This window comes from Eublepharis macularius, chromosome 9, assembly GCF_028583425.1.
Source record: "Eublepharis macularius isolate TG4126 chromosome 9, MPM_Emac_v1.0, whole genome shotgun sequence".
In the NCBI taxonomy this organism is placed as follows: Eukaryota; Metazoa; Chordata; class Lepidosauria; order Squamata; family Eublepharidae; genus Eublepharis; species Eublepharis macularius.
The window spans coordinates 11,775,691-11,802,422 of NC_072798.1; the positions used below are offsets into that span (position 1 = coordinate 11,775,691).

At 45.2% G+C, this 26,732-nt stretch overlaps 1 protein-coding gene across 3 annotated transcripts in view; it reads left to right on the forward strand.

Annotated features, from left to right (window-relative positions):
* The window catches only part of CELF2 (CUGBP Elav-like family member 2), a 705,040-nt gene that overhangs the window by 456,117 nt on the left and 222,191 nt on the right, over positions 1–26,732 (forward strand). For all 3 annotated transcript variants that reach the window (XM_054987889.1, XM_054987890.1, XM_054987891.1), the window contains exon 3: positions 10,423–10,619. In XM_054987889.1, coding sequence (XP_054843864.1) covers positions 10,423–10,619 — 197 coding nt within the window. The remainder of the gene's footprint in view (positions 1–10,422; positions 10,620–26,732) is intronic.

The window sequence follows — 26,732 nt, forward strand, 5'->3', positions numbered from 1 at the left end:
ATTGATATAGCAATCCTCTCTACTTATCCCTAACTTTATCAATGTTTTTTCCAAATCTACAAACTATTTTAGCAGATAGCAATAAAATATTTAATTATATATTCATACCTTTGTCCCCTTGTTAGACTGTAAGCACTAATAAGCTATATACAATAAGTTGGTACTTTACAAAACTGCAACCTCTTATTTATTTTATTCTTTATAAGCAAAACAATTCCCCCATTTCGCTTCAAATGCACTTACTGGTCTTCTATTTATATAACTCGTCAGTTTTGCCATCACTCCATATTCTGCCATCACATTCCCTTCGCACCTCTTATCCCTCTCCCACCCAATCACTCTCCTTAACCCCTTGCGCCGGTTCTGTGGCATTCAGCATCTATGCCAAACTTCCAGTCCTTCCAAAACTCCCCACCACTCTCTAACCATGTGTCCCATTAACAAAATGGGAGGGTGGGCCTTAATCACCACGGGATATAGGCATGCAGTAGTAGGGTCACCAGGTCCCCTTACCCTCTCAGCAAGAGCAGGGGGGGAGGAGACTTGGCACTTACCTTCTCAATCTCCTTGTGTGCATGGGTTCCCAGTGCAGTTCAATGACATCATTTCTAGGAGTGACATCATCATGCAAGCCCAGGTGCACTCCTAAATTGGCCCGATATGAAGTGCAGGAGCACTCTCAAGGCCTGCACGATGACCGTCACACCACGCCGGAAGCATGCCTTTCCCCCCTCTTGGCCAGGTGAGTGGTGGGAGGTCCCCCCTCCATCAGAGGACCCCCCCCCACCACAAACCAACTTACTATCCAAATTTAACAATTTTTCAAAGAGAAATTTTCAAAAGCAGTATGATAATTAGCAATTTCAATTTCAACCTCCATAAAGTGAAAAAGTATAAACAACTATAAAGTGAAAATTGGCACGTCAATATACAGACAGAGGTTAGTATAAACCACAAAGAGTCCCAACGTTATAGTCTTTAGTTGGTCCAGAAAGTGCTGCAGAGATTTAAATATATTCATCAGTGTCCAAAATTGATCATTTCCTTGTATATTCCTTCCAGATGAAAGAAGGTAAAAGGATGTTAAACGGTTCCATTCAACAAGAAAACCGGCATTTCCACTCGATTCAACTGTTCTTTCTCAGGGCCAAGCTACAAGTGACGAATGACACTTGAACGGCAAGTGGATTGAGTGGAGGGCAAGTGAACAGGGAGAAATACACTTGCCGTTCAAGTGTCATTCGTCACTTGTAGCTTCGTCCTCAGACTTCCATTGCTGGGGGGTTCCCTGTATAATTGCCATCTGCTACTGCAGCTCTCTCTTTTTCATTGGTCCACCAGCAACCCTATGCAGTAGCCATGCCAGGTGCTTCCCTACCTCACTTGGGAAGGGGCTGTGTGGCCAAGTGGCAGAGCATAAGCCTTGTGCACAAAGTAGTTCAGTCCAGCATCTTCGGTTAAGATGGATTTGTGGGAACCCACGTTGGGAAGGATATTTCTTAGCCTGAAATCTGGAAAATTCATTGCCAGGCTGTGCCAGGGGAGGGGCTCTGGCTCCGTGGCAGATTATTTGTTTGGTATGCAGAAGGTCTCTGGCGCCTCCGGCTTAAAAAAAGGATTAGGATCGGTAGGTGATATGAAAGAATGCGACGAGTTTAGTTCAGCAAAGAAAGAAGTAGGCTAGAATCTTCTCCATGACCTCTAAGTGCAGGAATTTTTTGGTATGGAGAAGCAGTCGGGCATGCCAACGCCATCCTTCAGTCTGAAGTGGTAAAGCTCAGATAGAAATTTACTACCTTCGAGAGAACTAGAGCCTTGTCGGTCCCTTTCTGAGGCCTCTCATTCAATTTCTAAGCAGGGCCAATCCTGCTTAGCTTCTGAGATCTAACAAGATCGGGCTTGCTTGAGCTATCTAGGTCTGTGCATACCAAATGTCTACTGTTGTTAATTTTTATCCTGCCCTTCCTTCAGAGAGCTGTAGGAGCTTGCCCAGGTCTCTCCCTCCTCCACTGTATCTTCAAAACAGCCCCGAGAAGTCAGTTCGGTGGATAGAATGTCTGCCCCAGGTCACCCCGTGAATTCCATAGCAGATCAGGGATTCAAACTTGGGTCTGTCTAGTCTTTGGCTGACACCCTAATCAGTGTGCCACACTGGCTCTCAGGTTGGCAGCTTTACTTAGTAGGAACATTAAGGGGAATGCAGCTGCTGAGTCAGGGTCCAGGGCATCTGTCGCCAGCAATCCATGCAGTGACTGTGCCAATCCCAGTGCCAAATGGGTGAGCAGGGGAAAAAGTGGTGCCAAACCACCAACTGCAGTGCTAGGCCCTTTGCTAATGAAACATCCTTTTTCGCCATGTACATTTAGCTCTTTCTGTGATGATTCTCCCAAGGGCTTCTTTTCTGGGAAAAGAGGTGGTGAAACTCAGTGGTGGAACTCAGGACTGCACAATGATGTCACTTTGGTTCAACTGGAACAAGGGGGGAGTTTTTTAAAGTTTAAATCACCCTTGGTGAAAATGGTCACATGGGCAGTGGCCCTGCCCCCTGATCTCCAGACAAAGGGGAGTTTAGATTGCCAGCAGTGCAGAGGGCAATCTCAACTCCCCTCTGTCTGGAGATCAGGGGGTGGGGCCACCAGCCATGTGACCATTTTCAAGAGGTGCCAGAACTCTGTTCCCCCACGTTCCAGCTGAAAAAAAGCCCTGATTCTACCACCTTAGAATCCCCTTTGTCTCCTCACCCTTTTTTGTCTCTGCTTCCTCCAACCGTGGAGATGTTAATGGTGCACTCCAATGCAGAGTCACCCTGATCTAAGCTTATTGGTTTCAGTGGGCTCTAGACCGGAGCAACTCTGTCTAGGATTGCCTTGTTCCTCCCCTAATCCCAGATCACACGCAGTGCCAAGCCGCAAATGCCAAGGTGTTGAGAAAAAAATAGATTGCTCCAGAAAATAAACAGATCCAAGTCTCACACACAATATGATTTCTTCCCTTGAAATTATTCTTTTGGCCTATACATCTTGGCCGTGATCTAATCTGTGTTTGTTGCTCTCTGTTGCCAGTCTCTAATGAAGAAGCTAATTTCCAACGGATTTGTTTTGACCTTACTGCTTCTGGCATTTTGGTCTGGGGTTGTGTTTTGGGCAGCGGCCATTGCCAGGATCGTAAAATGATATTAACATAATTCTCTAATTGCCTCCAAGAGTGGCTCTTCTGCCTCCGTCGGCTTGCTGTAGTGAAGAAAAGCCGGTGAGGGTGTCCAGAAGGCAAGCTGGCAGTGTTTGAAAAAGAGATGAGGAATCTGCCTGTAGCCACACGCGGTCAGCCAAAGCAGGGCCGCAGCGAGGATCGCCGGCACCTGGGGGCATCTCCAGGGCTGTTGCCGCCTGCCTGAGCACTAGTGTGCATGCCCGGACTGCACAATGACATCACTGCACATGACATCATCATGCAGGGCATGCCACTACGAGCCAGCCACCCCATCGGTGCTGCAGGCAGCCAGGGTGGCACGCGAGTGGCCTCCCAGCCCTCCTGCTCTATTACCCCACCCCCCACCCCAGCCGCCTGCTATGCCTGGCCCACAGCTGCTGCACCCAGCTGGGAGTACATGTTGGCGGTGGCGGCAGCAGCGCAGGGCAACTGAGAGGAAGGGCTGGGAGGCCGCCCACTCAGTTGCCCCACTCTGCCGCCGCCAGTACACACTCCCGGCCGGGCACAGCAGCTGTGGGCCAGGCACGGCAGGTAGCATAGCCATTGGCTGGGGTGGCGGCCAGACGGCCTCCCAGCCCTCCCGCTCAGCCGCCCGTGCTGCTGCCGCCAGCTCTGCAGTGCATGCTCCCAGCTGGCAGCTGTGCCCAGTGCCCCCTCTTCATCAGTGCTGGGGGCAGGCGACCACCCTGTCCCCCCATAAATCCGGCCCTGAGCCAAAGGGAGCCATCCTACTGCTTCCTGCATTGAGCTAATGTTTTGGAAGCTGATCCGGGAATTTTGCAATTCCTCTTGGGATTCTCCCCCCTTCCCCCACCCCCCACCCCCATCCCGCTCCCTTTTGATGCAGTGTTCTGGGCTTACATAATTTGCCACTTCCTGATGCAATAGGATTTTCAAGGCAAGCTACGAAAGGATTTGTTTCCTCACGAGGGGAGAGTACGAGAGATTTGTAGTGTTTTTGTGATACTTCTTCGTTGACAAAGAGAGGATATAGGGATTGTATCACCCCTGTGCTGAAAGATGCGCTGCCCATGTGTCAGTGGTTGCAAATGAAGTTTCTGTTGCTCACCTTTAAAGCCATACAGTGGCCATTTCCACATGTCCTTAAAGGGACGGCCCACTCACCGAATGCTGGTGGCTTCCCCCCTTGACTCCAGACACCTCCGTTTTCAAAACGGTTACAGGCTGTTTGGCTTTCTTTTTTTGGCACCTAAAAAATGGAAGCCAAACAGCCTGCAGTGTCTGGAGTCAAGGAGGAAAGCGGTCAGCATTTGGCGAGTGGGCCGTCTCTTTAAGGATGTGGAGAACCAGCCATTGACTGGAACGTGTTCTCCCCTACTGCCCTTCATTGGAAACATGCTAATAGTGCCCTAGTTCACAGGAGTGAGAGCCAAAACACACGTTAAGAAAAACCCAGGTTCAGCACGTGTTCTCTTACCTCAAGGTTTGCTGGGATCTGTAGGCGTCCTGGAAGCTTAAAGTTTAGCATTTACAGAGCAGCAAAAAGGGAAAGGGAAATACAGGCGCCTGTATTTTAAGCTTTAAGCTTCCAGGATGCCTTTAAGCTTCCAGGACGCTTACAGATCCTTTAAGCTTCCAGGACTTTAAGCTTCCAGGACCCCTACAGATCTTTAAGCTTCCAGGACGCCTACTTTAAGCTTCCAGGACTCCTACAGATCCCGGCAAACCTTGAGGTAAGAGAACACGTGCTGAACCTAGGTTTTTCTTAACGTGTGTTTTGGCTCTGAGATATGTAACAACTAGGGACTGTTTTGGCCTTATTGGTGGTGGTTCCCTAGTTATAGAATGGTCTTCCCCTTGAAGATCACTTCCCAACTACCTTATTGGCTTTTAGTGACCTAGTGAAAACATCCCTCTTCACCCAGGCTTTCAAAACGCTTCTTACCCACTTTGAGTGTATTTTACCCCCACCTGACTTGTCTTCTCAAAAAGAGTCCAGTAGCACCTTTAAGACTAAGATGCATCTGACGAAGAGAACGTGATTCTCGAAAGCTTATGCTACAATAAAATTGGTTAGTCTTAAATGTGCTACTGGACTCTTTTCGATTTTGCTACTACAGACTAACACGGCTAACTCCTCTGGATCTATGACTTGTCTTCTGTTTGTAAATTTTTATACTGCAGATTTTAGTGCTGAGATTGTTGGGATTTTAATAGTTTAAATCCATGTTTTATTTTATTGTATTTTGTTTTTATTTAAATAATATTTAAAATTATATTTGAGTTTAATAGTTATTTAATTTTACAAAATTATTCAATGTATTTTTTTATTTTGTTATTCACTTTTGTATGTGGAGGTAGAGATTGTCCTCAAGTCATAGCTGACTTATAGTGACCCCTGGCGGGGTTTTCATGGCAAGAGATTAACAGAGGTGATTTGCCATTGCTTGCCTCTGCAACCCTGGTCTTTGTGGTGGTCTTTGTGGTAGTCTCCTATCCAATTATTAACCAAGGCCGACCCTGCTTAGCTCCTGAGATCTGACAAGATCAGGCTCATCTGGGCTATCCAGGTTAGGGCATGTGGAGGTAGGATAGAAATATGTTCTAGATATATCCCGCTAAATAAATATTCACAACCACCATGAGGAAGGAGCATGTTAATTTTCCTGAAATCAGCAACAATTGTCCACTTCCCCAGGCAAAGAGCCTCCTGGAGTCCCCCAATGAAGGCTCTTCTAGACAGTACGCCCTTCACGGATGGCATTTAATCTCCCACCTGTTTCTTACCAACCTCCACCAGTGCAGTTATCTCTAGGTTGTGAAATTACTGGAGATTCGGTGGTGGAGCTTGGAACGGTAGGGTATAGGGAGAGGAGGAGCCTCAACTGGGTAGAATACCATAGAGTCCATTCAAAGCAGCCATTTTCTTTAGAGGAATTAATCTCTGTCATCTGGAGATCAGTTGTAATTCGAGGAGATCTCCCGGTCCCACCTGGAAGTTGGCGATCCTAACCTCCATTCAAGTACATGCCTGTATGTATGTCATAGCAAGTTGTGACTGACCACCAGTGCTCACTCCAAAAATCTTTTCCAACCATCGAGAACCTTTTAGCAAACACATGCCACTCACTCTAGAATACAGTATAAGCAAGCAAGCAAATTATTATACAACAGATGGTCTTCCCTTCGCTTGACACAAGAGTATTGCTATTATAGCATTCCCTCCATAAGCTTCCAGATGCACAATGGGTTTGTAAAAAGCATTCTGCCACTTGCACTGAAAAGTTATTGATGCCGTCACTGCTTGGCACGCCCTTATGGAAGGATGGTGCATTCCTGATATACTTTTACAGTTTCCGCCACAGACCCTTGATTCAGTGCAAGAGAATACGGTGTTGTGGGGGGGGGGGTGTTGGTATGAAGACATCACAAAGACCTAGCCATGTCTTTTCTACAGAGCACCAAGGAAAGGCTGTGTGGACATGGTCACTTCTCACATAAATTGTCTATCCTACATTAGAGCAGGTACAAGGACACTTGGCCACAAGGAAACCATGTTGCCCCCAGTATGTATGCATGTGTTTATTTGATTATATTTCACAAGCAGCGTTTGATACTGTGGAACATATCTTGTTGAGGCAAATGGAGGTTAGAGTTGCCAGCTCCAAGTTGGAAAATTCCTGGAGATTTGGGGGGTGGAGCCTGGAGAGGGTGGAGTTTAGGGAGCTGCCATAATGTTCACCCTCCAAAGCAGCCATTTTCTCCAGGGGAACTGATCTCTGTGGTCTGGAGATCAGATGTGATTCTGGGAGATCTCCAGCCAATCATACCTCTCATGCTGTTCAATTTCTGTGCCAGGCCCTTAAGAGAAATCCTTTGTGGATGTCATCAGTATGCAAATGATACCCAGCTTTATATTTCTTTATTCAAATCACCTGATGACGCTGACCCAGTGTCTTGTCGCTCTGGTTAAATGGTTAAGAGTGAACAAGTTGAAAATGAATCCTAATGTGATGGGGTAATGTTGATTGCAAAGGCTAATGTACTCGGATTAGCAATGTACTAATGGAGCCCAAGTGACTATAACAAGCAAGGCTAACTTAAGAGTCACCTGAATTCATGAAGTGGCATTATACTGTGAGCCAAACTGCACGAGACGAATTACACGTGTATGACACATGAATGCACTTACATGTGTTTCCCCGTTGCTTTCCTGTTCACTCGCGCAACGCAGTCACACTGCACTTGATCTGCACTCAATCCCATGCTCAGACTGGCATGTGTTTCTTCCTCATTCCTCCCAGACAGGAGATGGTATCCCATGATGCACCTTCTCTTGGCACATGCTCAGACCTTCCTTTGTAACTTTTGTAAGAGGGAGATTTGTTTACTCAATTGGACATATCAGGGGGAAAAACCTCGCTGGGTTGCCTGCAGGGAGCTAAAAACAGGGGTTCCACACCTCTGCTTAGAATTGTCTACTCGGACTAGCTCTCCGGGGACTCAAGCAGAGGTCTTTCTCATCACCATCTGCCTCATCCTTTTAACTGGAGATGCCGAGAATTGAATCTAGGACCTTCTACATGCCAAGCAGATGCTCTAACACTGAGCCATGACCCTTCCCTGTAGAGGCTGGGCTTCAAACCCACTGCTGGCGCCAGGGTTTCTGGCGCCTGCAGCCACCCCCCACACGCACATGCACAGCACATGAGCGCCACGGACTGCGCGATGATGTCATCACGCAGCGCAAGCCGGGGGCATTGGTCAGCAGATGGCTGGGGTGGCGGGCGAAGGCTGCTCCGCACGCCGCCCCGGCAGTGGCTCGTGGCTGCTGTGCCTGACTGGGGGCGTGGCAGCGGCACGGGGCTGGCTGGCTGCAGCAGCTGCGGCCCAGCCACACCAGCTCCGCGGCACATGCCTCCACCCCAACACCCCCTCCAGCACCCCTCCGGTGCCCTCACGCCCTGAGTCCACCACCTACCTGGCCTCAATGGGTGCACTGTCCCTGTTCAAACCCATACTCTGCTTTCAAACTAACCTGACAGTGAGGATAAAATGGAGAGGGAGAACGCCTTGTGTACTGTTCCTGAGTTCTTTGGATGAAGGCTGAGATTTAAGTAATCATTGTAATGGATAAAAATGACGGCAAACTTTATGCACTGTCAGAAAAGCTAGCATGAAAAAAGAGAGAGAGTTTGATCACTGGAAAGCTGGAGGGAGCCGAGTGTTTCTGCCTGCGAGATCAGGTAGAGAAAAGTGGCAGGGGAGTCCAAGGGTCTGCATGCCCAGGCAGGAGCTGGGGGTCCATGCTTTAAGCAGCCACCTTACTGAGACTCGGGAGCAAGTTTCACGGCATCCCTAAAAGGACATCCAGGGCTCCTTTTTTTCCCCATGCTGATCTAGGAGGCCTGGGAGAAAGAGAGTGAATGATGGCGCTGGGTAATTGAAATGTATCCCCATGGCAGAGCAAGGCAAGGTTATGCGTGTTGCAAAATTGGCGATCAGACTTTTCCTTGTCAGTTTTGAAATGTGCCTTTCATGTCACTTCGCCTCCCTTCAGGACCTGGGAAACTTACAGAAGGTAATAAAGGCAAATTAATGCATCCAGGTGTGCTCATGCTTCAGTCGAAATGAAGCATGGGTGCCTAAATAATTTCTTTTGGTGCAAGGTTGTATCCTTGAGGCAAATATATATACACATGGATTCCCCTTCTAATATAACTTGTGCTCTCCCCTTTATATTTTCTTCGTAAGTAAAGTCCAGGATTTGGCTTTTTGTGTGTGTGGGTTTGAATCCTTGGAAGATGTGGAGCTTACAGGTACAGTCCGGTCACTCACATTGCATGCAGGAATATCCCACAACTGACAAATATCACCCTACTAGCAAGCAGGGTGGTGCACTTGTGGGAACATTACATGCCTAACAGCACGCTTTAGGAACTGGGTAAATCAGCCTTTCTGAAACTTATTATAGCAGCCCTTTAGGGACCATCTAAATTAGCCCTTATGTATTTCTCTGAACTAGGTTTCAAAAGATCTCTCTTTTTTTTGTTCTTCAGCCCTTTTTTATTAAAGATTCCATAATTTATGGATGACCTTAACTTGGATCAGCTTTCGGGAGAATACACAAGATGTGTGCTTGCATTATTATGAGAGGCAGAAGGCATAGCCAAGGATAAATGCAGGAAAACATGAGGCAGGGCTAGTAATCTGAGTGAGGCAAAGGGGTGGGCAGGCAGACAGTTTGCTGACTAACAATTGACCTGGCAAGCAAGTATAGGCAATCAGATAACCCTGTAAATTAGGTTAAACTGAGAGAGACTGGCTGGGCCAAGATCACTCAGAGAGCTTCTGGACTGAGGGAGAATTCGAACCTAAATCTCCCCAGTTGTTGTCCAGTGCTCAAAACTACAAATGTACAGTGGCTGTTCTCAACTGGAAAACGACAGAGTCCGTGTAGGCAATTTATCAGCTGAAATGTTTTCAAATATTTTGTGTAGTAATTTGGCACAGACAGGGGTGGTTTCATGCAATCTGCAACTTCGTCGTGGGTGTCTCGCGCTAACCGTTGACTCTCTTGCTAACTGTTTTGTGTTCCTTTCACGTGACTTTTGATTTCAAAACACACATGCTCGGAAAAGAAAAGCCAGCCGGCTCTTGATAGCAAAAGTGCAAGTGGTATGAACCTTAACAAAGCTGACTTATTGACTATTATCTGTTATCCTTGTTTCTTGTTCGAAGCTATAACCAATCGTGATGAAGTATTCCTGTACATAATTGTATATAGTTAACTATTACTTTGTTGTTCTTTGTTAACTCTGTTCACTGATTTTAATATGTTAATAAAAATATTACTTTAAAAAAAAAGTGCAAGTGGTACAACTCTGTTCTGCAGAACGTCTTAGCCTACATTCTTCTTGAAACGGGCCTTTTCTCCTGAAATCCATCCCCAAGTGTTGTTTTATGAGCACATCTTGCCCCCTTCTTTGTACATGATGGATTCAAACAGCAGCTTGCAGAGAAGGGCAAACAGAATAACGCAATTACAAATTTGCATTGTTTATTGTTCGTGGCATTAATGTGGAATTTTGTTGATGGCAGAACTTAATCAGCCTGGAAGGGACAGTTGGACTTTATTTACCCCTATCTCCTGTTGCCTTTTGTTGTTGTCTTTTTGCACGCCAACGGAATTCTTTCCAAAATGTTCCCTCTGATAACACTCTCCCTCCTCTCGTTCCTTGTTCTCTCTAGTAACGGCACAGCTAACAAGATGAATGGAGCTTTGGATCACTCCGACCAACCAGACCCGGATGCCATTAAGATGTTTGTCGGACAGATCCCCCGTTCCTGGTCGGAAAAAGAACTGAAAGAACTTTTCGAGCCTTATGGAGCCGTCTACCAGATCAACGTTCTTCGAGATAGGAGTCAAAATCCTCCCCAAAGCAAAGGTATGGAAATCTCAATATTAATTCATAAAGATGAAGTGGGGGTTGCTGTAGAAATAAATAACAAAGAAAACTTTTGTGAGTCGAATGAAAAGATTAATGGCGATCTTTTTGACCATGGTCAAATCAACTATAGCCACAGTTCGGAAAAACCCTAATCCTCCATCCATTACTTGATGGCACACGAAAAAAATGGGATCATTATTTCATGGAGAAGATCACTGATCAAATTTTCCATACAGATTCAGATCAATACCACTCAAGCTTTTTAGAAATACGGTTTCCAGTTTTAGAGTATATGGCTAATCGGGGAATAAATCCAGATAAATCATATACTCCAATTGATCCTTTTCAATTATAATGTTTTAATTATGTTTATGTAATACTAGCAACAAAGCCCATTGTGTTTAACAATACAATGGGCTCTAGTGGGGCCTTGAGAGAGCATGTGCTGCCCTAGCAGTGTTCCTGTGCTCCACAGCAGGCCAACTTCAGCTTCAAATGGGCTGAAATCGGGCCAGTGTGGAGCGCAGGAGCACTCCAGGGCCTGTACTGCCACCCCACCAGCGTTCCTGCACCCCACACCAGCCAAATTCATCCTCAAACGGGCAGAAATCAGGCCAGTGCAGAACACAGGAGCACTCCTGGACCCATTGTGCCACCCCAGCAGCGTTCCTGCACTCTGCACTGACCCAATTCAACCTCTAATGGGCAGAAATCGGACCGGTGCAGAGCACAGCAGCACTTCACAGGCCATCGCAACACCTGGCCTGCTTGGGGCATGCATGACCCTCCGAAGACCCCGAAGAGGCTGCTGCATTGATGGAGAAGGCTGGCGCGGGAGCACAGCCCTCCCTGCCAACATGTCGGGTGGTAGCGCCGGACCTTCCTGCAGCCACTGCGGGAGGGGCATGCCAGTGTGCCAGCCCTCCCTGCCCTCTCCTAAGCGAGCCATATTGGTGATAACTCTTTATCCTCATGCAGGCCAGAGTGCGCCTGCACAGGGATAAAAAGTGAGTTGTCGCCAATACGGCTTGCCTTTTCTATGGTAGGATAAATAATATTTCTGATTCATATTATTCCGCTCTTTATAATATCATCTTTGTTTATATATATTGCTTTAAGAATTATAACCTACCCCTATGATGCAAGTTGTTAACTGTTAAAGTTTGAATGTTTATAAGTTTTATTTTCATAATTGAATAAAAACTTTTAAAAAAAAAAAACCTGTTGCAGATCTTCAGGGTTTCCTAAAGGTTCATTTGGCTTTTGTTTGGATGCTTGATGCTGTAGGAAAGAATCCAAGGGTCGTTGACAAAAAGCAAATAGTTGACGCTAGGGATGCTTCCAGAATTCTTCTCTGAAGAATTTTTCCCCTAATTTTTGGGCTCCTGAGTTGAATTATTGCCAAGAAGTACAAGAAAGGGCTTGTGCTTCCAGTCCCCTCATTTCAGACATCTGTGATGCTCTAAAGTGACTCTTTAGCAGAGTGGAAAAAACCACCTAGGATTAAAGCAACAGTAATATAATCTATTTAAAGTGCTGGTACTCTCAAAATCATGTACATTTTCAATGTGCAATTCATACAACAAGTACAATGATCATACATTAAATACAAAATACAAAGTTATAAGAAGAAGGACTACACATTACCCTCCCGTTCATTCCAAGGAAGATCTTCATGTCTGTGTCACTCTCCGGGCTCCATGAGAAAATGGACACATGAAATAATCAATCTCTATATGGTGATCCTTTGCCTGCCCCTGAGGAAGTTGGAAGACAAAATCTGGCATTGCAGCCAGCCCCCAGTTTGGGCGACCATCTTTCAGGATCCCTTATATGGAATATTGAAGAAAACCTATAAGAAAGAAAGAAGAACTAGATGAGACTTACACTTTTGTAAAGAGCACAGCACTTACCTGATTATTGGACTCGGAGTTGGTATCCTGCTTCCTTGAGCGATCAGAGCTATATTACTGTTTCTTTAATCCCGGGTGGTTTTTTCCACTTTGCTATTGAGCTATTGCTCCGGGATTTGCCCTGTTTGTATACTAAAGTGACTCTTTAGCAGTGTCCTTTCAAAGTGCACAGAATGACTTTGAAGCATATTTTATTCTTTACCTGCTTCTGGGTGACCTGCTTTCAAGCATCGGGTGAATTGAACAGAATTGTTCTGCAAATCAATAAGCAATGCATTTCCAAGAATTTCAGGCCTGTTATCGTGACTGATCCTTATACCTGCTATAAAGAAAGGTAGGCTGTTTTTATGCCCCCACTACACATTGGCAAGCTGAGGCTGAGAGTGGTTTGCTTATGGCTACTGAGTGAGTGCCCTGATTTGATTGGACTAGCCCCACCTCATCAAATCTCTGAAGCTAAGCAGGGTCGGCCCTACTTAGTAGTTGGATGGGAGACTGCCTGAGAAGTTTAGGGGCGCTATGCAGAGGCAAGCAATGGCAAACTACTTCTGTTAGTCTCTTGCTTTGGAAAACCTGTAGTGGTCATTGTAAGTGGGCTACAATGAGATTTGAACCAGGGAAGTCCGGGTGTATAGTTCATTCTCTTAGGGACCCCTCTGAAGTTACATCAGAAGCCCAGAGTGGTATAGGAGGAACCGCTGATGTCAGACCTTCCAAAGCCATTGTTACCCACTGAGGAAGATGAATAAGTGATGCTAATGGAAGACAACCTCGTCTTGGGTAAGCATCCAGTGTTACCAGGCAGATTTGGAAAAGGCTTCCCCATTGCTAGAATAACAATGGAACGGGTCATGCACTAGTCACGCCAGAAAGTCATCTTGTAACTTTTTGCTATACATTTGGCCGGTTGTTCCCTATAGGGACTTTAATAGCTGATTCCGGGGGGGGAAAGTACTGAGAAAAACTGCCCGAGCGTGGAAATTTCATTCGGTATCTAAAACATCTTTTAAAAAATCACCTTCCCTGCCACGTCATAGTATCAGCTAGGATACCAATCATATTAAAGAAGGGATGTCTTAGATTGAAGAACTGCTGCCGTCGGCCAGAGCGGCCTTTTCCCAAATCTACTTATTCCTTTGATGCAACCCAAGAGACCTTCTTAAGGAGTCAAGAGACTGGATTTACTGTAGTCCAGGCTGCTATGGATGAGCAAACTCCAGCTTTGATCACTCAAATCCTGATCGGAAAAGGCTGGTTCTATTTAAAGAGCAGGCCTTTTCCCACTAGATAGGAAATGGAATAAGGATTAGGGCTGAACTGAAACGGAGAGGGGGGGGGGCTGTATCACAATCTTTCATTTCCCACTCTTAGAAAAGTACCTTCAGTCCAGTGATCATTCACAGGGGGTTGCAAAGGAAGCAAACGTGTGTGTGTGTGTTGGGGGGGACAGCTGTCAGGGAGAGATAGAACATACTCCCATTATTCAGGCAATTAGACCAGTGCTACTCAACAGACTACATTTGCAGGTGTGAAAACTAGCAGTGCATTGCTGCAAAACGGAGCATGGAACGGGGGCACATTTCCTCTGCCTTCCTTCTCCTTTCAGAGTGATGGCAGCATGCGGGCTTCATTTGCTCTCAATGGCATGAACATGGTGCAAAACCCAACTGGTTACATGGCACCATGATTCCCCCGCACTCACTAGTTGATCCATGATTGGCTGGGATCATGTTGTGTAGATAAAGGGGCCCTGCTGGAAAACTTAGAAAATGGTGCTGAAGGACAGCAAACACCGAAAAGGTAGGCATACAAAATGGTGTTTGAGGGTGGGTCTTGGAGGATGCACTTTTTGTCCCGCCCTCAAGCCCCCTTTTTGGGCTGAATCTCTTTGCCATTGAGCCTTCTTTAGGGCCCTTGTAAGGTTCACATTATGGAAAGCCAGGAAAAAAGTCAGAAATCTACCGTGTGCTGCTTTCTTTATTATATTTGCTGCTTTCCGTTGTTGTTTTGCTATAGTACACTGGGCATTTGTGGATCATATTGAAAATATTGCGAACGGCTTCCAGTCCTGCTTGTCTTTGCAGACACTTTTGCGTAGGTGGGCAGAGATATGAAGGAGCTTAGGAAGGACCCCATATTCCTTACAAAAGGATGGATTTCCAATGCAAAGTCGGTGCACCATTTGGTTACCTGAGAATTTCATCTCTTTAAAACGGGGGGAAATGATAGTTTGTATTTGGCTTGTTGGTTGATAGGAAGCTTTAGGAAAAATGAGGCCATGCAGCCAGCAGTCTGGAATCCTCCCTCGCACCTTCTGGATTTCATTGAGCTTGCCTCTTGCATCGAAGGAAGTCTCCTTTCATCAGGGGAAAATCCGACAGTTGGTGAAATGGACCCAGAGAATCCAACTGATTGCCTTTCCCTGTGTCAAACACCTTAGATCTTGCTTCACACAATTCAGAGTGAACCCACAGAATTCAGTGCTACAGGATGTTAGAATAAGCACTAGCATGCGTAGAGTTCCCCTCACAGGCACATACAAAATTGATTTGGAGAGGGGATATGAACAGTCGTTAGCCAAAATAACTAAGAACGGATAAATGGCAGCAGCTTGTACTTGTGTAAAACCTCACTTTCTGCTTCATCCCAAGCCACGGCTTTCGTTAACCATGGTTTAGGACTCCAAAAATGTGTTGAGCTTCCAGATATGTAGCAAGTGAGCAGCGATTTTAGGCCTGCTCATCTGTTTTTGTTATTAACCCTCGCAGTTATTCCCTTAGCACAGCAGCCTCTAGAGGTAGAGTTTCTGAGAGCCACTACAAGCTCCCAAAGTTTTCCTGAGGTCCTGCCCCACCCCATCCCAAGACCCAACCTAAAGTTCATATGAGAAGAAATCACATGATGTGGCCACCTCCATATCCCCCCTGGGTGACCAGGGCCCCTGGAATTTGGTTTCCCTCATCACTCTCTTCTCGGTAACCTTGTCCAGAGGTAGGCTGATAGTCCTAACTGTGGTTATCAAGCCAAACATCAGAGCAAATAATAGCACAAAATCTGTCTGGAGTTTATATTTCAAGCTGCGCTTTCTGCTCCTGGAACTTGGTCCCCCAAGCTACCCTGTTTCTGTAGCTCTTTCTAGATAATTGTCCTAACTGTAGCTTGGATACAGACTGCAGAATTCTGCTCACAGAGTGTCATTTCCCTGGTGGTGGAGAGTGCCCTCAAGTCATAGCTGACATCTGATAATGTCTGATAAGAGACTAACAGAAGTAGTTTGCCATTGCCTGCCTCTGCAATCCTGGTCTTTGTTGGAGGTCTCCCATTTTATTACCAACCAAGGCCAACCTTGTTTAGTATCTGAGATCTGATGAGATCAAGTTCACCTGGGCTATCCAGGTCAGAGTCCCCATCCTGTAGCAGCCACAAATACTCCCTCCCTCCCCCCAGACCCTTCTTCCCCAGGAACAGGGTTTGGGATGGGCATTTTGAGCTGCTATAGGAGGCGGGGGGGATCATGCTCCAAAGACAAAAGTCCTTGCATTCACAGAAAGTTTTAAGTCTGGATCCAATGCACTGGTTTGTCAGTTCAGATGTCACAGCCGATAGAACACATCAGTTGCAAGTCTATGTCAAACCATGGTTTCTGGTTCTGATTGCAAACCATGCAATTTTTTTAAATATATCACACCCAATCACGTTGAATCTTCCATAACCAAGGTTTGGTGTATTATCCAAACTAAGCCAGTGAACAGCAACAGAGCGTTTTAGAAGGTCCTGTGTGTGTGTTATGTGCTGTCAAGTCACCTCCAACTTATGGCGACCCTATGAAGGAAAGACCTCCAAAACGTCCTATCTTTAACAGGCTTAGATCCTGCAAACCAGACTCTTTTATTGAGTCGAGCCATCTCCTTTTGGGTCTTCCACTTTTCCTACAGCCTTCCTCTTTTCCTAGCGTTATTGACTTTTCCAGAGAATCTTGTCTTCTCATGATTTGACCAAAGTACGATAGTCTTGTCATTTTAGCTTCTAGGGAGAGAAGGTCCTACAGGTGAATTAATGGTCAGCAAAAGTGTGGATTCTAATTGGCAGCTTCATCTTCTAGGCCTTTCAAGACTTCCTTGTGATGACATTGCACATAGTTTTATTATTTTAAGGAGAAGATTTTACAGACAGAACAGTTTGATTCTAATTCAGATAAATTTCACTTAGTCTGGGCAAAGGACGCTTCTCCTCCAGCAGGGCCAAGAAGAGGGACCTCTTTGAGCTGTTGGCATGACTGCTGTCTGAGCTCCTCACAGTTCTTGTCAAAAAACAACTGAGGGCCTCCACTTTCTCCTCTGCTGTCATTGCCAACTGCCTTCTCTACCCTCTAACTACAAATGTCCTACTTCACTTGCTTTCTCTGTGCTACTGCCAGTTCTGGATGGATTGGACAGCTGTTTTTTTCTAGGCCTCTATCCTATCTGTATAGACTGGACTGAAATCTCCCCATTTTTAGAACTCGGAAGTTCAGCAACTTGAATCAGAATAAGAAAAAAAATCATAATAAACATTTTGTAATTGATACACAACATGATTTGTACCATAATTTACAATGTGTTGTTTGTTGGACTGTTCTGCAGAAAGATCTGACAATTTTTATATTCTGTGGGCATATTTGTATGGGATGGAGGGAAGTAAAAATATGAAAAAGTGTAAAGATACAAGAGCCCTGATCTAAATGGGCCAGGCGCTTGGTCCATCAAAGTGTCAGTATTATCTACTCTGATTGGCAGCAGCTCTCCAGAATCTCGGGAGAGATCTTTCATATCACTTGATCATTTTAACGGGAGATGTCAGGGGTAGAGATGGGCATGAACCAAAATATGAACCAAAAATAAGCATGAACCAGGCCGGTTCATGGGTCGTGAACCACGGTTTGTCAGATCCCATTTCTGACGAACTGCCACAAACTTTAGGCTGGTTCGTTTGGTTCATTTTTTGGTTCGTGACTGCAGACAGCCTGGTGCCAATCAATCAGTTTCCTAAGCAACAGGGGATGGACTACCTGCAGACCTTCTGCTGACCCAGAAGTGGTGGTTTTCTGACCTGGATGTGATGTTTTCATGAACCAAACGAGCCGGTTCGTGAACCAGGGCCAGGTTCATGAAAGTTCATAGTTTGTGGTTCGTGAAATTTGATGAACAATGAACCGCATGGTTCGGGGTTTTTTCCAGTTCGTGCCCATCTCTAGTCAGGGGTTGAACCTGACATCTCCAGCCTGCAAAGCATGTACTAAATGGATTCAGTCTTCAGAGACAGTCTCCTCTACTGTCACCTCCTAGATCTACTAAAGCTATGAAGAGGATATATTTTAATTTAAAGGATATATTTTAATTCACACCATGGGTGCATCATATACTATTCTGACTGGCAGCTCTTCTGCTCACATAGAGTTCTTTCCTAGCCCAACTACCCAAGATTGTTTATAATGTAGGTGTTAGGAATTGAACCATGTACATGGTCAGCTCTACTGCTGGGCCACAACATTTACTACCAGGCTGTGATTAGAGCATGAACAGCAATACGAACCCCAAAAAAGCTACGAATAGCCCAATCTGCTGTTCGAGAACAAGTTGTTCATGAGGCCTCATTCTAAATGAACAGGTGGTCGTTGTAAGCCTCGTTCATTGCTGTTCGTCAAGCCAGACAGTCTGGCAACTGCAATCAATTCCCTTGGCAAGGTTGGCAGGGATTGTCTGAACTCTGTCTGAACTCCTGCTGTTGCCCTGGAAACCCCAATCTAAGCCCAATTTAGCTTGATAGGCAGGTCTTCCTTCCAAGTATGGAGCTCCAAATTTGTTACAAGAAATCAAAGACCATGGGGGAGTGGGGGCTCCCAGCTCTGGCTAGTCTTTGCAGACAGTGGAGAGGGAGAGACAGCTGCTGTTGGCATTTTAATAGAAAGACAGGGAGAGTGCATTGGAGCCTGAATTTTCTTTGTGTGTGGTGGGATAGGGATCTACCCCTTCAAGTTCCAGGGCTGCTGCCAGGCTCTGGGGCCAAGCTATTATGTATCATTGGTACCTTTCCTGCTGCCTGCTCAGGTAGGGTTTCTGGGAGTGGTGCGGTAGGGATCTACCCACCCTCAGGTTCCAGGGCTGCTGCCAGGCACTGGGACAAGCTATTATTTATTATTGGTACCTTTCCTGGTGCCTGCTCAGGTCAGGTTTCTGGGAGTGATGCAGTAGGGATCTTGACCAAACTTGGATGATGGCTGGAGGAGAAGCTTCTGGCCCCCACATGAACAGGGTCATGTTCGTGGTTGTTCGTGAGTCCCTGTTCATGGATGGCAACGAACAATGAACATCATGTTCGGGTTATTTTTCTGTTCGTGCCCATCTCTAGCTGTGATTGATACACACTTGCTTTTGTGTGTCACTCACCCTAGCAAAATTGAAATGTGACTTTATTTTTAAAGGCAATCCAGCAAAACTGGAGTTAAATATCTTGCCATAGTGAAATTAAAGGGGTGGAGGGACACAGGTGGATTCCATCTCAGCTGCAGTGTGCTTCTTTCAGGATTGTCAAGGCACAATATTGATTGTAGACTTATTAAACCGAAATGTACATATTTGCACAAAAGAGAATGTGCAAAACAAACCTAGACCTGCCTAGTGAAGGTTTCTCCTTTATTGTCTTTGCCCTTCATGGATTCTTAGTTAACTACATTATCTGTACCTGTCGGTATTAAGGCATACAGCTTCAGTTCCCTCATTTTTGTTTTGATCCCTTCTCCCCTTGCCGCTCATACATTTTTGTTGCTTTTATTATATTTTCTGTACTGTTTGGGGTTTTTAATGTTTTTAATAGTAATATTATTTTATAATATATGCATACCTCTTTGGATTTCTTTTAAAGGAAGATATAGATGTTGCAAGCAAATAAAGAAAGAAAAGTCATAGTCAAGCGGGCATTTCTGTTTTTTTCTGGGGCACTTTTTATGATCTTAATAAAACTCTTCAAGCATCTTCCAATCTCTCTTCTTTTTGAATCCAGCCACTCCTGTTTCTGCCTAGGAGAACTCTGATCATCTTTTCCCCATTGTGTGAGGTGATCAAAATGTTCTGCCTTCTACTTGCATCCATCTTGGCAAGCTGTCCTCTGTGACATCACAGAATGCTCACAAACATTCTAACATCTAAAGGGTTGCTTTAGAAATGTCAGTGCAGCTGAGGTTAAGGAAATGAGGATTGAATAGGATGGAAGAGATCCTCACACAGAGCAAAGGATGGACAGTCAATATGCTATAGGAGGATCGAAGAAAGAAGGGCTGTAGCCAGGTTGGAGCCTACGAGTTTATTGCTCAAATGAAGCATTTAATTTACTCCACCTAAGATTTTTTTTAAAGGCTATTTTTTGATGCAACATCTTCTAGTTATAGATTTAGGGGAAAAAATTAGAATGGGAAAATAGGTATTTTTGTAGACCTTGGTGCCTGACACCCCTTTAAAAGCTAACCGAGCACCCAAGATTCTGCTAGCTCAGGTTGAATATTTTAATAGTGATATGTATATATTTACTCCCCCTTTAACTACTGTGAATGCAAACATGGGAGACAGTTTCAGGCTACTGAGGGGTAACTTAGAGGAATGTCTATTTTAAAATGGGTAAAAGCTTCTGATCTGAAAAAAAAGCTGTTCCTCCTTGGCTTGAGCGCTTGAAGCAAATAACTGATTGAGGCACTAAAATGCACAGAAACTTTTGAACTGTTGCCAAATGTACAGACATATTTTTGTGCTATGAGGGAATCAATCATTTTTCATTCATTTCATGGAAGTCCTACCAAGAAATATGGCAGCCCCCTCTGGGCTGGCCATAAACCTGATGCACAATGTCATGAAATGGAGATGTGCTGCCTCCTCTCATTTTGGGAAGCTTGCAGACCTAAATGTAGGGATGTTCCAGTCTTTGCTGCGCTGCCCTTGTGATGATCTACCTGTGGCTACAAATCCTAAGGGCTGTGATGTCCCCCAATGGACTTCAAAGTAAGGTTGACAGGCAAGCTGGGGATGTGGGCCTGTATGCACCCATGTCCCTGGCTAATGATGTCATTTCCAGTGTGACCTGGAAGTGTTTGGTTGTGAAAAGGCCAATTCAGTAAAAATCAGCCTCAAAACACTAAGTCTGGAGCCAGTTTTTACTGAATCAGCCCTGGCTTCCAGGTAGGATTGCCGGTCCTTGGTTGGGTTGTGGAACCCCTACTCCCAGCCTCTGCCCTCTGCCACCACCCGCTTGGCCAGCTAGGGGGAAAAGGGGGTGCGCTCCCAACGCAATGCCTCTGCCTCCATACATCCATCTATCCTTCATAGCCTGGAGAAGGTTTGGCACCTCCAGTTTTGAATGAATGAATGAAATTAATTCCTACCCCTTCCTGTAAAGAACTCATGGCAGTGTACATAGGAGAACGCTTCCCCATTTTATTCTCAGAACAGCCCTGTAAGCAGGGCTTTTTTTCTGGGGAAAGAGGTGGGGGAACTCTCACCTTGGGCAACTCCCGCCAAGAGGTGACACCCCTGTCACTATACATGCATACACTCCTGGGACTGCGCGATGGTGTCACTTCTGGGAAGTGATTTCATCGCACACTTTGCAGCCAACCCCTCTCCAGGAAAAAGAAAGAGAAAGGAAGGGAAAGAAAGAAAAAAGAAGGAAAGACATGGAAAGAAAGAAAGAGGAAGGAAAGGAACAAAGGAAATAAACGAATAAATGAATAAAGAAAGAAAGACATAGAAAGAAGGAACGAGAAAGGAAGAGAGGGAGGGAGGGAGGCTTCAGCAGAGAGGGGAAATTCCCCTCCTCTCAGCTGAAGTTTAAAGCCCATTTGGTCCTTCTCCTGATTCAGCTGGCCCGCGGGGAAGTCTTGGGCTGCAGGGAGAGGTGCCAGAACGCCATTCCACCATGTTCCTGCTGAAAAAAAGCCCTGCCTGTAAGGTAGATGAAACTGAGAGGGAATTACCAGAAAAGATCATGGTCGAGCAGGGATTTGAACCTTTGTTTATTTGAACCTTTCCTTTGTTAATGTTGTCTAGGTGGTTCCTTATCGGTCCTTGCTTTTTAGTGAAGGTATGGCTTCCCTGCCTGAGGCCCAAGTTCTGGAGGTTTCACTTGCCACCCCAGAAGCTCACTCGGGCCTTAGCATCCTTTGCTGGCAGAATATGAAACTGGTTAGATAAGGAAGAGTGAATTGGAGTGAAACGAGGTCACAAGTCCGGTTGACAATTGGAGCAGTACGGGGATTGGTATTGGAGATCAATACCGTTTCACTCACTCAGTAAATGGCTTTTGTAAGAAAGGGCCATTGCTGTGTAATGCAGGTTTATGGATAAAATAAGGCAGGTTGTCAAGCAGGGGAAGAAAATATGCATTCTGGTGGAAAGGGCTCCCTTTACTGTGGGATAGAAATGACCTTTGAAGGGTGGAAGGGGGAATGAATAAACTTGAAGTTTGAGTCAAAGGATGTGTTACAGATGTTCTCCAGATTAGGAAGCCACAGATGTTGTGAAAAAGTGACCCCCTTCCCAAAAAAGGCTGGAATAATGGGCCTTGTGATTTAAAATACATTCTGATTGCTCACACACACAAACACACACACCGAATTCATTCTGCTGTTTTTGGCATTTTTCAGCCATTCTATGGGAAAAGGGAGAGGGGGGAGAAATCAAAGCAAAGGTCTAGAGGACAGCAAGAATGAATCATCAAAGGTCCAGCCAGGCTAACCTGTGGCAAGAAATGCAAGCGGGCTTGCTAGAGAAAAGGTCTTGGAACGTCAACTGGCAACAAGGGCTGGATTGGGGGGAAATGCAGACTTATGCTTGCATTGAGAAGGGAGGGGAGAGAAATACTAAAGTGAAACGAGTGAAGTACTGCCAGATCCCCTAATGGTCACTGAGCACAGAAATGTGTGTGTGTGTGTGTGTTCTTTCAATGATTTTTTAAAAAACGTGCAGTTGTGATAGTGAAACAGCGGTTTCTTTTATGATTCTCCAACAAGACATGTGAGGAAGAGTTGTGAGGTTCCCTGTATTCTCGGGGCTTAATTCTCACTGAGATTTTAGATTTGTGCCAGTACACAATGTCTCCCTGTGCAAAGCAATCCCTTTTGTATAAAAACCTAGAGCAATCCTTCTAGCTTAGATTCCTCCCTGATGCTAGCTCTCTACGCACAGAGGGTTGTTTGGCGTGGTAAAGCATTCTGTCCTGAGAGCCCACTGCAAGCCTGAAAATCTCTCACTCAGCTCTTAATTTTTCTTCAAAATCGTTTATTTTCAGGCGGTTGCCATGTCGGTCCTCGGTAGAATGCCAAGATTCAATTCCTGTACCACCTTAAAGATCAACTAGATTTCCGGGATAGCAGGATTTGGGTCCAGTGGCACCTTAGAAGATGTTCAGGGTATATGCTTTCGAGAGTCAAAGTTCCCTTCTTCAGATCCCCATTCCTACTTGTATTTGATGAAGGAAGCTTTGAATCTCAAAAGCTTATACCTTGAAAATCGTATTGGTCTCTCAGGTGCTACTAGAGTCAAAGCTCATTTAGGTTTGTGGGTTTTCTGAGCATCAGTTCAGCATGTGCATTATGGAGTTAACAACAGCAGCAGCAGCAGCACTTAAATACTGCTCTTCTAGAAAGATTAGTGCCTCACCCAGAGAGGTGAACAAGTTAGTGTTATTATTATCCCCACAATACAGCTGGGGAGCGTACCCAAGGCCACCTCCTGAGCTCATGGCAGTAGTGGGATTCAAACCAGTAGAGTACTGATTCTCAGCTTGACCACTTAACCCCTGTGCTACAGCAGCATATATAATGCTACTTACAAGTGTAATGTTTTGACCCTCAAAATTCTAATTTCAATTTTATGCCTCCCTTAAGCAAATCAAGCCCACAGTCCATTATTTTTGCATGATTTTCCATTTTTTTTTGCATATCCTATGTTTTCCAACATTGTTCCTGTATCAATAAAGTGGTGTGATATATATCAAAGATGTTGTGCATATAAATACTGCATAAATTGTGTGTAAAATTCATGTGACACACATACGGAATACACACAGATCTACTAAACCGATGGCAAAAAGTGGGGAGCCAAAACCATAGACCAAAATGTAAACAAATATAGAAGGATACTAAATAGGGCACGTGTTCCTCCCTAGGAAGGGATCCCTAGCATGAAGCACTTTGGAGACTTGACCTATTGCAAATCCAATGGAAAGCCCCCCTCAGTCTATGTAGCCAAGCACATTTAGAAGAAAATTTTTATAAATCAAAATCAGTGCCAAATTATTTCCATGTAAATACGGTTCAGAGTGGAGTTTTGGACTCCAGCTGGAGCTAAAGGGCTGGTTTACTCTGGTGCAATTTTGGGCATCATCAAATAACGCACAGAAAGAAGTGTTTGCAGTGTCCAGGCCTTGGTCCAAATAGCATCTTGGACCCTGAAACCAAGGATTCAGCATCAGGAAGTTATCTTTCCACTGTTAGCCAAACTGCCTCAAAGATGGGGAATTAATAGGCAATTGTCATATATTAAGGGATCTTGGCCTGTGTATACCAGGGTCGGAGTTCCTGGATCATGCCCAATAAGAGAGGAGACTAATACTTTAATGAATCAAAGCTTTTACTTAATAACTTTGGAGCATACAGAGTCTAAGGATCGTATGCACATTCACTACAAGACTAGGAAATAAAGGTGGGAAAAATATAAAGATGGTTACACTAGCAGGAAGATCATTGTTTGGGCAATACACCCCTGTCCTGGTGAGAAGCAGAGATCCAGCAGGGAAGGGCAAAATGCCTAGTGGGATGCCAGCAACACACTAGGTGGGATGTGGTAGGAGGAGCGGGAGAGATGGGTAGGGGTGGGACCCCGAGGGGTCAGAGCATCTCCCTTAAATAGCCAATTCTTTCCTGGGGCAAGACCAGTGGTGGAGTTCATGCCCCGTTGATGGTTCTCAGGAAATTTAACAAAAGCAATTAATGTGTCACTTTAACAGGACACAAGATATCCGGGATGGATAATTTGTAATCTAATGTTTCTCTTTGTGACACCTCAAGAGGGACAGGAGGGTAGCATGGGGGAGATGGATGGGAAGTGATTGAGTTTTATGATAGTCCATGTTGACACTTCCAGAGGGAAGAAAGAACAGGGAGGAAAAGCGGATGGAGAATGATCTGCATTTTATGATAGTCCATGGCCTGATGAATGGAAACGATTACCTTGATGTGGGATTACCAGGATCTGGAGGCACCTTTTGTTCCTGACATCTCCATATCAAGAGGCCCATCTGGAAAACAGTTCCTGACAAGATGCTGACGTGTCATGGCTTCCACAGGAAGATAGTTGTCCTTTAAAAACTGTCTCTGGAAAATGGCTTCTCTCTCTCATACTGCTAGTCCTGGTTCCTGCAGGAATCTCAGTGGTGGCTGGCATCTTGGCATCAGGCACATTTATCTGGGTGCAGAGTGGCCACTCCAGAGTGTTTGCAGTGAGGGTTGCTTGTGGGTACTGACCCGGGGTGCCCTGCCAGTCCCAGGACATTCCCTTCTTCATGCATCATATTGGCCTCTGTATCAAGTTATGCCTAGCTCATACAAAGTCCATGTTCAGGTTGTGAGAGAGTGCTCTAGGCAACACCACTTGGGTAATAGTAGCTCCACTGGAAAAGGAACAGACCAGAGACTCTCCCATGCAGAAGAGGATCCACTGCTAGACGTGAACCTTCAGCCACCCCACCCCCCGTATACATTACCTGATTAGGCAACTCAAAACAGTTTAGGGAATCCTCCCACCAACTTCCTTTGAACTCCCCAGGATATGTTGCCTAAAGGGTCAACACACATGTCTAGACGTTGCACAGTTCAATAAGAATAGCATAGTCCATGACAGAGGGCAGCTCTTGGAAGTCCTGTTCATCATGGAAAAAATGAAATCCTGCCCTCAAGTCATAGTTGACTAATGGCAACCCCTGTTGGGATTTCATGGCAGAGGTGGTTTGCCATTGCCTGCCTCTGCAACCCTGGTCTTCCTCGGAGGTCTCATATCCAATTACTAACCAAGGCTGACCCTGCTTAGCTTCTGAAATCTGATGACATCAAGCTCTCCTGGGCTACCCAGGTCAGGGCTGGTCATTGTTGGTTGCACTAAAATTTAAGAACTCTGAGCTGTGGAGCAAATGTTCTGTGGTTCCTTGGAGCTGTCCATGGTCTGGACAAGTATCTTTGCTACCCACTCTCTATAATTCACAGTTGGCTCTCGAAAATGTCACGTACCACCTGAGAAGCCGAGTTCCAGAGAACCTTATCAGTATCTACCAATCTGTCCCAGTCAAAACTAAGCAATTCATTTTTCCCTTCAGTGAATGCTGTAATATTGAAAGAGAGGGCGAGGGCATGTATCTGTAGAAAATAATAAGCATGTGCCAGTGGCCACACATTCATTGAGGATCCCTGGTAGATTCTGTTTACAGATATGATTCTTCTTTCTGAGTGATCTGGTGCTCATCATGAGGTCAAGAGTTTGACATGAAACAGACACTTCTTTTTCACTGGGAAAAAGTCCTCGCTTAATGATAAAGCATTGCATGTCCAAATCCAATCCCTGGAACCTCCAGGAAAAAGGAATTCGAGATTTGGTGAATGACTTCCCATCAGAGTAGACGATATTGGCATTCGGTATAAGGAAACTTGAAATTTTAAGACATAATTTTATCCCTTTTTCCATCGAGACAGTTAGACTAAGAGCAACAATTAATCATGTGAAACACACACACAAATATATTTTTACAGGTAACAGCATTTTTTAAAAAAAAGTATTGACACTGATTAATACATCGAGAGAATATTCTGGAAGCTGAGGAAGAATTAGGGGAACATCTTGCTGTATGTGGTGCAGAGTGGTAAGGTGCCGTACTGCAGCCCAAGCTCTGCTCACAACCTGAGTTTGATCCTGGTGGAAGCCGGATTCAGCTCAAGGTTGACTCAGCCTTCCATCCTTCCTAGGTTGGTAAAATGAGTACCCAGTTTCCTGGGAGTAAAGTGTAGATGACTGAGGAAGGCAATGGCAAACCATCCCATAACAAAGTCTGCCAAGAAAATGTCATGATGCAACATCCCCCCATGGGTCAGTAATGAGTCGGTGCTTGCACAGGGGGCTACCTTTTT